This window comes from Pteropus vampyrus, unplaced genomic scaffold, assembly GCF_000151845.1.
Source record: "Pteropus vampyrus isolate Shadow unplaced genomic scaffold, Pvam_2.0 Scaffold191, whole genome shotgun sequence".
NCBI lineage: Eukaryota > Metazoa > Chordata > Mammalia > Chiroptera > Pteropodidae > Pteropus > Pteropus vampyrus.
Window position 1 is genome coordinate 2,308,623 of NW_011888972.1, and position 17,091 is coordinate 2,325,713.

The 17,091-nt window shown below is 41.9% G+C and overlaps 1 protein-coding gene across 1 annotated transcript in view; it reads left to right on the forward strand.

The window, feature by feature from the left end:
- Positions 1 to 17,091, forward strand: part of OPHN1 (oligophrenin 1) — a 273,349-nt gene that overhangs the window by 235,639 nt on the left and 20,619 nt on the right. The window contains 2 exon segments of the mRNA XM_023537451.1: positions 14,761 to 14,908; positions 16,720 to 17,043. Of these exon segments, the coding sequence (XP_023393219.1) occupies positions 14,761 to 14,908; positions 16,720 to 17,043 (472 nt within the window).

Consider the following 17,091-nt stretch of genomic DNA (forward strand, 5'->3'; position numbering starts at 1 on the left):
AAGTTATTAGCATAACATATTTATTAGCCTGTACATGTGAGGACATCTTCTGATTCAAATATGCAGCGAACCAGGGATTTGCAAGACATTTTCAAGTGAATTTTCAGGAAGAAATATCTTTCAAGTAGTCAATGTTAAGAGCAGGGTGTAAGCTGACAAAAAAATATCTTTGAGTGGAGAATTATTAAGATTGAGAAATTTCAGATGTGTTCATTAGTCATAGTGAATCTTCATAAACGTAGCTTCGAGTTTTGAATTCTGTCTAAATCAAGAAAATCTTCACAAACAAGTTTTCCAAAAGCCTAGTTCTCTTAGCTTTGAAGTGAGGTCAGGACCTGTTGAAAAGAATAAGCGTGTCCAAGGCTGATGAGATGGTGTGATAAGCGTAGGATGCAGCTGTGAGCTAGGGCTTCCCCCTCAGAGTGCAAAGAGCTGAAACACTCCCCGTGAGTCACGCTTTTGATTCTCACCACCCTAAGGATTATCCTCGAGATTCAGCAAAACGTGCAACTACCCTCTGCTTCCTTTTCTTCTTTCCAGCTGGTACTGGAATAATCATTGTAACAGTAAAAGTGACAGTTGGCATTTATCGAGAGCTTGCTGTGTGCCATGCACTGTGCTAAACATTTGGCATTCACCATCTCATTGAATCCTCACAGGTTCTTTGAGGGAATCCCTAATTTTACTTTAAGGTAAACTGAGGCCTAGAGGGATGAAATTTGTTATAGACTATCAAAATTAAATGTTTTAATTTTTTTGGAGGCTTCTAGTGTGTGTGTGTGTGTGTGTGAGAGAGAGAGAGAGAGAGAGAGAGAGAGAGAGAGAGAGAGAAGAAGATATATAGAATCAGATTTTTGAGAATTTAAAAAGATCTCTGAGATCATATAGTCCATTTCTTCCGCTGGCCAGTGATGGTCTCATATTGTATACTTTCGTCTTTCCTATTTCCCTTTAAATGGTCCGAGCCTCGAGTTTGAACATCAGTGTCTGGGTAGCACAGAGACTAGAGCCAGTGTGCTAGAGGGCCAGGTAGGGGTACTTCGGCAGCCAGACTCGAAGCAAACCGAGGTATTTCTGTCTGGTGACACTGCCTATGAGAATTTCCAAAACCGGAAATCAGTGGAGACTCATTGAGATTGGGGGCACTTTTCCTTTGCTCAGAGATTTTGAGAATGATGGCTGAGTCACCACCAGTCTCTCGGATTTGGACTTCTTAAAATAAACTTGAAATGCCCAGGCCACCTCTGTAGGCTTTCCAAATATCCCTAGAGGTGAGAATATTATGGAAAGAATGGGAAAATAGCTTTGGAACCAGACAACAGCCCTGAGGTCGAATCCCAGCTCCATCCTTTTGAGCTGGGTTGTCTTCGACAAGCGGGTCTACCTCCGGGAGCCTTTCCCCCTTCATTTAAAAAACAGAGCAAATAATTAGACCGACATCACTCAATCGTTGGAAGGATTCAGCAAGATATATATGTCAAGCGCCTCATACGTAGTATTACCCACCAAATTCTAATGCCTCCCCATGCCTCCGCTACCACTCAGTTACTGCAGCGACACATTGACTTGTCACAGTGATGATGTTCCTTCACCATCCTTTTACCTTGGCGTCTATTATGCCTTTATAGTTGAACGGGCTTTTCTCAGAAGTCCTTAGATATTGTTAATTCGTGGTTCTTAAATGATACAAACTCTTCATTTCCCCAGCCTAAAAGCATCCCTCTAAAAGGAAAACTCCACTTGAATTCTGCCATACCCTTCTTACTAGAAAACACATAGTCCATGCCAAGTGGATGGAGGTGTCCTTGGCAGAATCTGACTTCTTCTTTCTTTCCCTCGGCATTCTCTTCCCAAGGCAACCACCCAGGGGAATGGGCCAGCAGAGCATGGGTGATGGACATATTCGATGTAATCAGTGGGGGTGGGAAACTGTGTCATATAGGAGGTACTGCATTTTAAGGGATGGGATGCCAGATTTGGGATAAGAATTCTTGGGTTCTAGTCTGAGTTCTACCACCTGCTGGATTTGGAGCCTCGTGTAAATCACTTCCTCTCTTTGGACATCAGTGTTACCATAAGTATAATGTATAAGTAGTCAAGCTAGGATTCTAAGATGCTACATCTAGAAAGGCCTTAAAGACTATTACGGAGACCAAAGAGAGACCTGGTGACAGCCCTCTTTAAAAAAAAAAAAAGTTGGCTCTTGGTAACAACAGACATGACATTTTCAAAGTTCTCTGCATACTCTAAGAAAACTTGGTGACACACTTGATGTTTGAAATGGTCTCTGCCAAATGCTAAGAGCTCATTATTTTTCACCCTATCACCACCTCTGTTTCTAACAGAGTTCAGAGTATAGTTTTTGACAATACAACTAGACCCCAGAAAGTGCAACACAGCCTCAGCCAGAGTGTAAATGGAGACTCAGAGGAAATCTGGGATTCATCGGGGCCAAGCCTTGTAGCTTTGATTTATAGAAAGGCTAGATGCTTTTGCACAGTATGATACTTGCGGCATCTGGGGAGAATCTGGATAGTTGGTCGGTTCTGCTGAAATTTCCAAGCGTTTGAATGAGTCTGGATAACATGACTTTTGGCAATTGAAAAATGACCATATTATGTTAAATTCTTCCTCTTTTCACACCTGAGGATGTGGCGGAGAGGAAGCCATAAGGGAGTTAATGCATGACTAAACTCAGGCGAGCAGTTCACGACCCCCTTCCCGGTGAAGGTGATACTTGTCCTGGTGATGCTTCGCAGCCCGACAGATGTTATTGTCCAAATTTAGTCCTCAGGCGCCTTCAGTAAAAGGATTCTCAGGAGTTGGAGCCCTGACTACAACCAGGGCCCAGCCAGGCCATGGCCAGGGCCCAGCAGACTGAGGTAGAGAGAGAGAGAGAGAAGAAGATATATAGAATCAGATTTTTGAGAATTTAAAAAGATCTCTGAGATCATATAGTCCATTTCTTCCGCTGGCCAGTGATGGTCTCATATTGTATACTTTCGTCTTTCCTATTTCCCTTTAAATGGTCCGAGCCTCGAGTTTGAACATCAGTGTCTGGGTAGCACAGAGACTAGAGCCAGTGTGCTAGAGGGCCAGGTAGGGGTACTTCGGCAGCCAGACTCGAAGCAAACCGAGGTATTTCTGTCTGGTGACACTGCCTATGAGAATTTCCAAAACCAGAAATCAGTGGAGACTCATTGAGATTGGGGGCGCTTTTCCTTTGCTCAGAGATTTTGAGAATGATGGCTGAGTCACCACCAGTCTCTCGGATTTGGACTTCTTAAAATAAACTCGAAATGCCCAGGCCACCTCTGTAGGCTTTCCAAATATCCCTAGAGGTGAGAATATTATGGAAAGAATGGGAAAATAGCTTTGGAACCAGACAACAGCCCTGAGGTCGAATCCCAGCTCCATCCTTTTGAGCTGGGTTGTCTTCGACAAGCGGGTCTACCTCCGGGAGCCTTTCCCCCTTCATTTAAAAAACAGAGCAAATAATTAGACCGACATCACTCAATCGTTGGAAGGATTCAGCGAGATATCTATGTCAAGCGCCTCATACGTAGTATTACCAAATTCTAATGCCTCCCCATGCCTCCGCTACCACTCAGTTACTGCAGCGACACATTGACTTGTCACAGTGATGATGTTCCTTCATCATCCTTTTACCTTGGCGTCTATTATGCCTTTATAGTCGAACGGGCTTTTCTCAGAAGTCCTTAGATATTGTTAATTCGTGGTTCTTAAATGATACAAACTCTTCATTTCCCCAGCCTAAAAGCATCCCTCTAAAAGGAAAACTCCACTTGAATTCTGCCATACCCTTCTTACTAGAAAACACATAGTCCATGCCAAGTGGATGGAGGTGTCCTTGGCAGAATTTGACTTCTTCTTTCTTTCCCTTGGCATTCTCTTCCCAAGGCAACCACCCCGGGGGAATGGGCCAGCAGAGCATGGGTGATGGACGTATTCGATGTAATCAGTGGGGGTGGGAAACTGTGTCATATAGGAGGTACTGCATTTTAAGGCGATGGGATGCCAGATTTGGGATAAGAATTCTTGGGTTCTAGTCTGAGTTCTACCACCTGCTGGATTTGGAGCCTCGTGTAAATCACTTCCTCTCTTTGGACATCAGTGTTACCATAAGTATAATGTATAAGTAGTCAAGCTAGGATTCTAAGATGCTACATCTAGAAAGGCCTTAAAGACTATTACGGAGACCAAAGAGAGACCTGGTGACAGCCCTCTTTAAAAAAAAAAAAAGTTGGCTCTTGGTAACAACAGACATGACATTTTCAAAGTTCTCTGCATACTCTAAGAAAACTTGGTGACACACTTGATGTTTGAAATGGTCTCTGCCAAATGCTAAGAGCTCATTATTTTTCACCCCATCACCACCTCTGTTTCTAACAGAGTTCAGAGTATAGTTTTTGACAATACAACTAGACCCCAGAAAGTGCAACACAGCCTCAGCCAGAGTGTAAATGGAGACTCAGAGGAAATCTGGGATTCATCGGGGCCAAGCCCTGTAGCTTTGATTTATAGAAAGGCTAGATGCTTTTGCACAGTATGATACTTGCGGCATCTGGGGAGAATCTGGATAGTTGGTCGGTTCTGCTGAAATTTCCAAGCGTTTGAATGAGTCTGGATAACATGACTTTTGGCAATTGAAAAATGACCATATTATGTTAAATTCTTCCTCTTTTCACACCTGAGGATGTGGCAGAGAGGAAGCCATAAGGGAGTTAATGCATGACTAAACTCAGGCGAGCAGTTCACGACCCCCTTCCCGGTGAAGGTGATACTTGTCCTGGTGATGCTTCGCAGCCCGACAGATGTTATTGTCCAAATTTAGTCCTCAGGCGCCTTCAGTAAAAGGATTCTCAGGAGTTGGAGCCCTGACTACAACCAGGGCCCAGCCAGGCCATGGCCATGGCCAGGGCCCAGCAGACTGAGGTCCTTCTCCTTGGGTATTGCATTCTCTAAGACCAGGACTTTAGAATTCAGCTCAGCCGACATTCACTCAGTGCCCACCACGTGCCCAGGAAACCAGCGGCACTGGTTCACCTGACTTCGCTCCATATACGCTGGGATTTTTCTCAAAGTCACTGTCAAAGACCACGAAACCCTATGTGTTTTTAACCAGTCGGCAGAAAGCCAAATCAGTACGTCTTCTTTCTGCAGTTTTGGAGGATGGGAGAATAAGTTTTGCCTGATACTATTTTCACCCAAGGAATTTTTTTTTTTTAACTTAAAATGTTTCTTTCTCTGTTATAGTGGACAGAGTGTTAACCTTGAAGTCAGATATATCTGAGTTCATATCAGAGCCCCGCCACTTACTATCACATGACCTTGGCCAACACTCACTTTTTATTTCTAGCCAACCCTTTGGCCTCGAATCCCCTCCCTAGTCTTTTTCCTAGTGAATTGACCCAATTTTTCTGTGAGTTGAGAATCCTTGCTTGGTTTTTCAACTCTAGGAAAGTCATTCCTGTGTCCAGAGCGGGGGAAATGAGGGCTTATACCCGATTGAGTTTTAGTGATAATTTCTTCAATTTTTTCATCTATGTTTTCCATTATTTTCTCCTCTTTTAATCGTATGGAAAAGGTAGAAAGAGGGAGTTATTCTGTGGTGAAATTTAGGAAACATGCTGATTGGTCAACTATGTCCTTCATTCCCAATTTCTCTTTCGGGGTTCAGAGAAAGGAATTTGTGATCAATACATGAGTTAATATATATAAAGCACTTAGAACTGTGACTGACACATAATAAACATTGTATAGGAAGGAGTTCACTATTCCAAACATCTTTGACCCATGGCTTGAATTTAGAAAAAGTTTGTTCTACTGAAGCCATGTTTTCGTCCATCTTCAAAGACGGCAGGTGGTATCGCCATTTATGCCTTCCCCAGCCAGTGGGATCACTTTCCTTTGATGGTGATTGCATGAGATGCAGAGAAGCTAGTTTTGTATCTGATGCCACTTGGCATTTGGCCCCATCCTGCCTATGAGAAAGCCCTACACACATGAGTTTCCCATTCTTTTGTGATTTCTTTTTTCTGTCTTCAAAGGGTGTATTGTTATTAATTTCTCAGAACATGTTTAGAATAAGACTTCACGAATACTCAGGAAGTCAACAGGGAATTACGTAGAACAGGCTGGATCTCTTTTCTTGGGTCTCTCTTAACTCCTTTTTCATCTCTGAAAGTTTTCTCCCCATTAAAATTGAACTGTCAAAAATAAGTCCAGACATCCTGGACCCATCATCTGTCTTTCTTCTCTTATTAAGAGAAACGATGGAGATTTTCCTTCCAAGCCCACTAGTTGTATCTGTACTCTATAATCCTGTTTTCAAAGAACTAATGATATGAATCAATTAATAAATTTTATTGCATACTAGATAAAGTTCTAGGTGCTGGGGATATACCTGTAAACAAAACAGAGGCCCTTATTTCATGGATCCTATATTCTACTGGGGACAGATAGATGCTAAACAATTTGATACATTTGTCAAGTGGTGATAACTGCTCTGAAGAAAATTAAAACAAAGTATGGGACTATTATAGATGATGTTAGTGATATTTAGGCAGGGCACCGAATACAGTAAGGGTACACTCTATGGGAGATACCTTGGGGGGGAGCAGGTCCAGGAATAGTGAACAGTGAATGCAGAGTCCCTGAGGCAGAAATGCGCTTGGCATGTTGAACAGGAAAGAGGCCAAAGCGGCGAGGGCTGAATGAGCAAGGAGGGCCATTTACTCCAGTCTTCTCAAAGGGATGGCAGTAACACATAGGTTAAAGCTCATAATTTAAAAGAGATGTGAAGTGAGGCCTTTGGAGGGCCCACAGAGCAGAGAGAGAGGTAAGTGGATTCTTTCTACCACAGTAATTGCCAATATTTCCACATTAAAGCTTGGCACCAAGCTTTACATCTGTAGGCCAGCTTTAGGGAGGATGTTGCAATCCATGTTGACTGTAAGGTTATCCAGGCCATGTTTTACATTTAGAGAGAGTACACAATAGGAATCATCTCCTCTGTTTTTCTGGACTTTTCTCATTTAGAGCGAGCATGATTTATAAGCCTACTGAGCATCTTCTCTGAGCCCTGCCTACTGGAGCCTTAGCAGATCTGGTCTCAAAAGGTTCCCAACCAATGTCCCAGTCTACTTGGAGCGGGTAGAGCCTGTAGACAGCACCCTTTATGAGTGGAATTGGCAGCTAGCTCTCATTACAAACCCTAGAAGTTGGTGAGCTCCCATCCATCTTGGGGCCTGGGTAGCTCCTTGAGAAAGAGCTGGCTCTAAGGAAAGAGTTTTGTCAATGACAAGTGAATAATTTGTGGAACTAGAAGAGGGAAATAAAATCATTTAATCTGGAAGAGACCTCGAAGAGCCAGCAGGTATCAAGTCCACGATCCCTGATTTGCATAACACATAACCACCTCACCTCTTATTGCTCCAATCTCAACCTCCCTCCCTCCCCCACTTCCTCTGCCCTCTTCTCCCATCTCCTCCCTCCCCCCTCTCTCTAAGGAAATATTGGTCTAAGTCCTTGTTAAGCTTGCTAATGGTTAGAATAATTATCATTTATTGAGCACTTAATGTGTTCAAGACTCTAGGCTCTTTATATATATTTTTTCATCCAGTCATCACAACCTTGTGAGTTAAATGGTATCATTATCCTCACTTTGCAACTGAGATTTGCAAAATACAGATTGAGCCTCAAGTTTGAGGCTCATATAGTTTACTAAGTACCTTGCTCGAGACTGTTTAGCTAGTGAGCGGCAAATCGTCAACACAGCCAATTCTGACTCACGGCTGACTCCTTAATCTCTATGTCACACTCTCTTTTCCCAATTCTAGTTGGAGGAGGAAGAAGCCAGAAAGCTTTTATTATTTAACAGGACTTGAGGGACATGGCAGACAGAATTCATCCCTTCATTCTAAAAATTGTCACTGAGCTGCTACTATTTGCGTGGTGCTCCCGTAGGGCCCTAGCTTCTAGAGATCAGTGGGACGAAAAATCTCCACCGTCAGGAAGTGCATGATACGAGCAGGGAATTTGAACCAACTAATACTCAGAATATGGTTTGGTAAGTGCTATGATGAAGATGTACATTGGATGCTATGGGAGAACAAGCAAGGGGAGCATATCTCCGTCTTGGGAGTCGAGTCCCGAAAGTTCGAGAAGTGAATCAATTAAGGCACAGGCTAAACCTCTATAACAAAGAGTACTTATTGTATTCGGTGCCTTAAATAAGATAGAGAAGTTCATTTCTCTCTTATGGAAAAATCCAGACGTGAACAGTCCAAAGTTGGTTGGGTAGCTCTGTCATCCTTACCACATGGCCTCGATCTCTGTGTTCTAGATACTTATTCCCTTGGTCCCCATTTACCACCCAAGAGAAGAAGAAAAAGAGACAGAATGAAATGCAGACAATTTCCTTATAAAAATCCATTCCTAAAGTTGGCAGACGTGATTTCCACTTGTATTCCGTTGTCTAAAACTTAAGTATGTGGCCTTACCTAGCTGCAAGGGAGGCTAGGAAACGTAGGCATGGTATGCAGCTAAAACTCAGCGACTTCTATTGGTAAAAGGAAGGATGGGTGATGGACACTGGGAAGCAATTAGCAACCTCTACCCTAAGAGGGAAAGGTGTTCTGAGCACAGAGAACTCTGTAAACACACGGGAACGAGAAAATACAGCATGTAAAAAACTGTAATAATTCAATATGACTGTAGTATAGGTTGAATGTAGGATTAGTGGAAAATGAGACTAGAGATTGCAGGCAGTGGCCACATTATGGGGCGCCTTATATGCTAACTAAGGAATTTGGACTCGGTCCCAAAGATAATCAGACGTCACTGAAATATTTTAAGCAGAGGAGCAATACGATTATATTTTGAGTTTAAATAGGTCACTCTATGCATACTTTGGTAGACAGAGCAAAGGAAGGAGTGACGGGAGGCACAGAGAAAAGTTAGGAGACTATCATAGTAATATTAGACATGATGAGACTCTGAACAAAAGTAGTGGCAATGAGCAGAGAGAAGAGATTAGAGAGATATTAAGGAATTATAATTGATAGAACTTGGCAACTAAATGGATGTGGGATTTGAGAGAGAGAGAGATGCTAGGATAATAGTGTCCAGATTTCTGGCTTGGACATTAACATTGTTTTAATTACTAAACAGTTATAAGGAAAGAATTAAGTGGGTTTAATTTTAGAAATGTGGAGTTCGAGATAGCTCTGGGATATCCAGATGGCACTGTTGAGCAGTCAGTTAGATATATTGGCATAGAAATTATTAGAGAAAGCTGATAGCGCAAGCCATGAGAGTGGGTAAAACTGTTGGAAGAGAGAATAAGTCTAAACGAGTGAGGTCAGTAGAGGACTGAGAACATAATCCCGGGTCACATCAACATTCAGGACGAGCCAGCGAGAGACTCTGGGCAGTGTTTAGAGAGGTAGAAATATGGTCATTCAGAAAAGTAAAAGGTAAAGGCTTTTTTAGAGCAGAAATTTCAACTGTGTCAAGTGCTGGGGCCACGTCAAAATAAGGATTGAAAAGTACCCATTGGATTTGGCAATGAGGAGCTCAGTGGCGATCAGTGGGACAGTTACAGAAGAGTCGTGTGGGCGGAGACCAGGCTGATGAGCAATGGGATATGAAGAAATGGAGGCCAGGGAATTGGGGAGTGTACTCAGCAAGATGGCAGTGTAGGAATTTCTAGCACCGGTCCCCTCCCCAGAACATCAATTTGAATTACTCTCTCTATGCAAAAATATCTTCACAAGAGCTAAGGAATCCAGGTGAAGGATTACCACACCTGGGTGAAGCACAGGGTTAAGATACATCCAGGAGGGAAGATAGAGTCACATTTCCCCTCCCCCAAGCCCTGACAGCCCGGAGAGAAAGATTTTACCAAATATGGGAGTTCACCCACACTAGGCTTCCCTTGTAAGAAATACTGAAAGACGTTCTTCAACCTAAAATCAAAGGACACTAATAAGTAATAGGAAAATATATGGAAATATAGAAGTTGTTAAAGGTAAGCATATAGTCAGTTTCAGAGTACTCTAATACGATAATGGTGGTGTGTTAATCATGTAAATCTAATACAAAGGTTAAAGGGCAAAAGTATTAAAGATAACTTTAGCTACGATAATGTTAGTGGGTACACGATATAAAAAGAGGTAAATTATGACGTCAAAAACAAAATACTGAGGAGGTGCAAAATGGTAGATGTTTTGTATGTGATCGAAAGTAAGTTGTTACCAGCTTGAAATAGACTGTTATCTCTCTATTTTTGTTTATGTAAGCGTCATAATAACCACAAAGCAAAAATCTACACAGAAGATAAAGAGATAGGGAATGAAAACATACCATTGCATAAAATGATCAGTTCACAAGAAAAAAGACAGCAAGAGTAGAAGGGAATAAGGGAATTACAAAACAGCCAGAAAACAATTATTAAGGTGGACTTGGTAAATCCTTATCTATCGGTAATTACTTTAAATGTAAATGATTAAATTCTGCAATCAAAAGGCATAGAGTGGCTGACTGGATTAAAACAAGACCCAAACATACTAGACTTATCAATATGATCATTTTGTAAGTTATATAAACGTCTAATCACTATATTGTACACTCGAAACTTATATATTATTGTAGGTAAGCTTTAATGGAAAAATAAATAAAATCAAATAAGACTCAGCAAAATGCTGCCGAAAAGAGACTCACATCAACTTTAAGGACACAGATGGGCTCAAAGTGAAGGTGTGGGAAGTTACTCCATGCAGATGGAACCAGAAAAGAGAAGAGGTAGCTGGACTTAACATCAAAGTAAACTTTAAGCCAAAGACTGTAACAAGAGACAAATAGTACCATTATATAAAGTGGTCTATTCATCGAGAGGAATAACAATTGTTATTACATATGCACACAACATTGGCACACCTAAATATATTAAGCAAATATTAACATATCTGTAGGGAGAAATATACAACAGTAAAATAATAGTAGGGGACTTCCATCCCACTTTCAATAATGTATAGATCATCTAGACAGAAAATCAGTAAACGTTGGACTTGAACTATACCTTACACCAAAGGAAACTAACAGACATGTAGAGAACACTCCACCCAATGGCAGCAAAGTACACATTTCTCTCAAGTACACATTGAACAGTCTCAAGGATAGAAGATATGTTCACAGAAAAGCCTTAGCATGTGTGAGAAGATCGAAATCATACCAAGTATCCTTTCTGACCACAATGATATGAAACTAGAAATCGATAACAGGTGCAAAACTGGAAAATTCACAAATAGGTGGTAATTAAATAATACACTCCTAGACAACTAATGGGTCAAGGAAGGAATTAAAAGGGAAATAAAAAAATATTTAGAAACGATGATGGAAAAAGAATGTATTGAAATTTGTGGGATGTAACAAAAGCAGTTCTAAGAAGGAATTTTATAGAGATAAACACCTACATTAAGGAAAAAGAAAGATCACAAATCAATTTACACCTCAAGAAACTAGATAAAGGAGAACGAACTTGGCCAAAAGTTTGCAGAAGGAAGGATATTACAAAGATCACAGCAGAAATAAATGAAATAGAGACCAGAAAATCAATAGAAAAGATTAATGAAACTAAGAGCTGTTTTTTTAAAATATAAACAAAACTGATAAACCTTTAGCTATATTAAGAAAAGATTCAAATATATGAAATCAAAAATGAAAGCGGAGACACCACAGAAATACAAAGGATAATAAAACTATGAATAATTGTATGTCAACAAATTGGATAATCGAGCAAAAAGGAATAAATTCCCAGAAACATACAACCTACCAATAGTGGATCATGAAGAGATAGGAAATCCGAACAGACTAATAATAACAAGTGAGGAGATTAAATCAATAATCAGAAATCTCCCAACAACGAAAACCCCAGGACCAGACGGTTTCACCAATGAATTCTACCAAACAAAAGAATAATTAATGCCACTCCTTCCGAAACTTCAAAAAAATCGAAAAGGAAGGAATGTTCCTAAACTCATTTTACGAGGCCAACATCGCCGTCCTACCAAAGTCAGATAAGGACTTACATAAACAAAACAAAACAAACAAACAAAGACTACAGGCCAGTATCCCTGATGAATACAGATGCAAAATTTCTCAACAAAATACTAGCAAGCTAAATCCAACAGCACATTAAAAAGGATTATACACCGTGATCAAGTGGGATTTACTCCTGAGTGGTTCAACATGTACGAAGCAATAAATGTCACATCCCACATTAATAGAATTAAAAATAAAAACCATATGAACATCTCATTAGATGAAGAAAATGCGTTTTCCAAAATTCGATATCCTTCCATGAAAAAAAAAATTTAATTGTTTATGAAGGAATTTACAACAAGCCCACGGCCAATATCATTCTCAGTGGTCAGAGGTGGAGAGCTTTCTCACTAAGTTCAGGAGCGATACAAGAGTGCTCAATCTCACCACCTTCATTCAATATAATATTGAATTCCTAGCCAGAGCAGTTAGGCAAGAAAAATAAATAAAATACATCAAAATTAGAAAGGGCTATATATAAGTTATTTCTGATAATGTTTTTATTGGACTCCAGACATTGTGAATTTTACCTTCTTGGATCTTGGCCATTTTTGTATTCCTGTAAATAATATTCTCGAGCTTTTTTTTTTTTTCCCTGAGATGCAGTTAAGTTACTAGAAAACAGTGTGACATTTTCAAGTATTTCTTTTAGTCTTCGTTAGGCAGGAAAAAGGAATCATGTTTAGGGCTATTTTTTCTTTACTGATGAGGCAAAACTTGTCTGCATATTCTACCCAGTGTCCTATGAATTATTTTATTTTCTACTGTGGCTGCTGAGAACAGGAACTCCGTGTAGTTATCTTCTCCCTGGTACCCTGCCCTGAAAACTCTCACTTCGTTGCCCTCCCCATACCTGCAACTCAATATCCTCAACTTAGGGAGGCTGCTGGGCTCCCCCAGAGTTCCCCTCCCCAGGCTGTAAGCTGGGGCGATCACGGGGACTCATCTCATTTGTTTTTCCTATCTCTTGTGGATCACTGTCCTTTATTGCCAGATTTCAAACGCCTTGAAAACCATTGCTGTATGTTTTTGTAGCTTTTTGATTTTCTTTCAAGCCGAAGATTTTAATCTAGTCGCTTTTTCTCTATCTTAGCTGGATATCGAAGAAGCTATTATGGTATTTTCAGAGGACAATTGGGCCTTTTACATAAGAATTTTAAATGTATTTGTCTTTGGACCCAGCAACTCCAGTCAGTCTTCTAGTTCTTGAAGACATAGCAGCGAACATGGTATCTTCTCGCATAGCTTATAATGGAGTGGGGGACAGAGGACGACACAGATGAGTAACTATAATACACTATGTTATAAAGCGATAAGGAATGCTAAGAAGGAACAAACCTAGACAAGAAATGGGGGAAAGAAGTGTGGGATAGAGGGAAGTATCTCAAAGTTTTGAATACATTCACCTGAAAGGAGTATGTCTGATCATAATCCTATTGCAATTGAGAGGGCAAGCTGTATGGATGTTTGGAGGTAGATGAAACGCTCAGCGCAAAGGCCCTAGTGCGTCCGGTGAATGACAAGGAATGTTTTTAGCAATTACTACAGCGTCTAAGCAAATGCACATAAAATGGTAGCTATTGATAATACTGTTACTATTGGTGGTGGGAGCAGAAATAGGACCTAAAACCGTATGGCCTCCAAGCTCATCTGTTTGCTACTATGTCATATTATCTCCCTAGTGCCCCTAGACATTGAGACGCGGGCTGCCTTGTGATCGTTCTTGTATATTCTCTGTCATTGTCCCGCTTTTCCACAGGCTTGCCTCGTGTCCCCAATCATACAATTCCTGCCACTCTGCAGCCTGTGCTGACTCTAGCATGGGACGAGGGTCCCCTTCCTCCCTCACCACATATATGTCTCCCTCCAAAGTGTGTGAACTCTGGCCAAGAGGTCACTCTCTCCAGGGACAGGAAGATCCTCAATGACACGTGAGACACTATGTAAAAAGTCTGATCACAGCTCATCTCTCATTAATCCAGAACATTTTACATCTTCCAAGGCACTTTGTTTAGGCCCTTTCTTTGTTTTGAATAATACACACATGGTATGAAGTTTTAAAACGTCAAAATGATACAGCAATGAAAAATAAATTTACCTCCATCCTTTCCTCAGCCACCCCTATCTTGAAGCCAACAATGTCACCAGCTTCTTTGGTGTCCTTTCAGAAGTCTTGAGTGTATCTCGATATTTTCAGCCACCCTCCACAGCCCACCCCTACCCATACAGTATACCTTGAGTACCCTTTTCACCTGAGTCTCCCCACACCCTAAGAGGTAGGTGGTGTTCTCCCCAATCAGATTAGGAAACTGAGGCTCAGAGATGGGACTTGACTTACCGAAGGTTTCCCAGGCAATCAGTGTTAACCCCAGGACCGATGTTGCCATTTTTGTTTGTATTCTGCCCTCCACACTGAGAAATGCCAGAACCTGTGCCTCAAACATGGTAAGAGATTTCTAAACACTTGCCGGTAGCTAGAGTGACTATAAAAAATCCCCCCCATTCTTTAAGTCATCTTCCCATCCCTATTGGCAGACTACATGTGATGCCGGCTAGTCTCAAGTCCTAGTTAGCACTAGGGAGACAGGAACTTGACCTTCCTAACCGATTCCTGGAAATATTCCCTCTTCACAGATCTATTCAGGTCCTCCTGAAGAAAGTGCCGCGCCCCCGGTGCCTCCACCTCGAGTGACAGCCAGGAGACACAAACCAATCACGATTTCCAAGCGCTTGCTGCGGGAAAGGACAGTCTTCTACGCTTCTTCCGCGGGGGACGGTAAAGGTCAGTACCGAGGCTCATCCTCAAAAGAGGGCAGGCAGAAGGTGGGCTTCTCCTTGCTTCTGAGCCTGGCAGAGCAAGCTTTTGAAAATTCGTGCTCAGAGAGTGAGTTTGTCTTTTGGCTGGGCACAGGACGTGTCCAGGAAGCACGTGACCTAGTGACCCGGCACTCCTGAGTTTATGTCTGTACTATGACCTGCGACCCTTCGGTAATTTTTTCCTGTTTGGCTATTCTAGTCCGATGGCAGTTGTGTCAAAGTTAAGAAAAGCAGGGCCATATGTCTACCGTGGGACCAGAGCAGGGTAGCTATAGAGAAGCCACTCTTGGCCCTGAGCCCTATGGTGGTGGCAGCAGTGATTGGTGACAGGTTCCCAAGGAGAAGAAAACTCTCTGGGGAGAAAGGTCTTTGCAGCAAGACTCAGGCCGACCTCCGCCCACTTGGAACATAATAGTGTCAGTGATAGCTAACAACCATCGAGTGTTAATCACTCCCCGGGCACTGAAATGGCAATGCCATCTCATGGGATCCTCGCCACCACCTCAGGACATAGGTACTCTTACTTATTACTCCCATTTCCCTGGGGAAAACATCTGAGCGCTCAGGGGCTCGCTTCAGCCCCCACAGTTCGTAAGAAGCAGAACTAAGATTCAGAGCTGGCCGACCGGCTCCAGAGCCTACGTTTCCTTTAACATTTTATTTTGGAGGATTTCAAACATAAGCAGAGGTTGAAAAACATATATAGAGCGTACCCGCCGTGTTCTTATCCACCAGCTCCAATGTTTACCGCCCCTCCCCCGACCCAGACAGCATGCCATTTCATCCAGAAATGATTCAGTGTGTATCTCTAGAAGATTAGCGCTCTTTTTAAACCAGAATCACAATGCCACCGTCATACCTAAAAGAAAAGAAAACAGTAATTCGTTAATATCACTACCCATGTAGTAAGTGTTCCCATTCTCCTATGATTTCATTTTAAGAAGACAGGATCCAAATAGGATCCACATATTACAATCGGTTGACACGTCTCTCAGGTGTCATCTAGCTGACTACAACCTCTGTCCTTAACCACTACACTCTGATCTAGGGCATCCATGACGAAGGAAGGGGACAGTTTATAGAAGAAGTTGACAACCAGAGAGTCCTTAAGTATTTTAGGGAACTCCATTAATCTCTTAACATTGGTTTTCAAAATTTTCCATGTATTTGTGCAGGTGAATTTTTCCAGGGAGAGTATCCCTGGCTCTCATTAGAGTCTCAAAGCTTTAAGTAAGACTCAGAACAACTGAAAATCATGTACTCTCATCACAGGGAGTCACAGACCGCAAAAGCTAGGAGACCGGAAAGTGGCTAGTTGGGGGTTTCTTTATGAGGAGAGAGAGAGAAAGAAGTTGAATTCTGTTACGTTTATTACTTAAACCTGAGAGATCTTTACAAATTCCTTTGGATGGAAATAGAAATAGTTAAGGATTAATTGATATCTTTATTTCGAAGAGAATAGAATATGCAATTGATTGGGGATTCTTAAGTCCCTTTTGAGTTACATACCCCTTCAAACAAAGCAACTTGGTATATCGTGACCTTACTGAACTATGGTGGTGAAAATTATACTCACATCTTGAATCGAATTCCCTATTTGATGGGACATGTGACTCTACACAAATCGGGGAAGGCAGGGACCAATTTGGGGGATATCATTGATTTGATCCGTAACAGCAGCTCTTTTGAAAATGTATACAATTTTTTGATACCGTGCATGCGTGTACAAAAGTAAAAGGTGATACAGATTATCATTAATATTCCCTCTTTACCTAGATGACACCCAAGAGCAGACACCCAATGGTACTATCGCCAGCGGTATCGAACCCCCCAAACTGCCGCAGTACCCCAAACTGCCTATTCAGAAGAGTGGGGACAGTGATCCTTGGGGGAAGTCCCTAAGCAAGCCTGTTTCAGATGGCAAGTTGGAGCCCTTCCCTGACGTGGACATGGGGAAGTTGGTGATTAAGCTGCAGGATGGACCGACCAGGATCGTGGCGAAGGCCACCAATGGACCTGTGCCGGGCTCTGTGCCCGCCAGGGCCCCCTCTTTCTACGTAAAGAGACCAGCTCCACGGCCCTTGGCTTCCCACAAGGAGGGTAAGTGCTTGAGAATCCCTTGGAACCAGAACCCACCCCACCTACTTC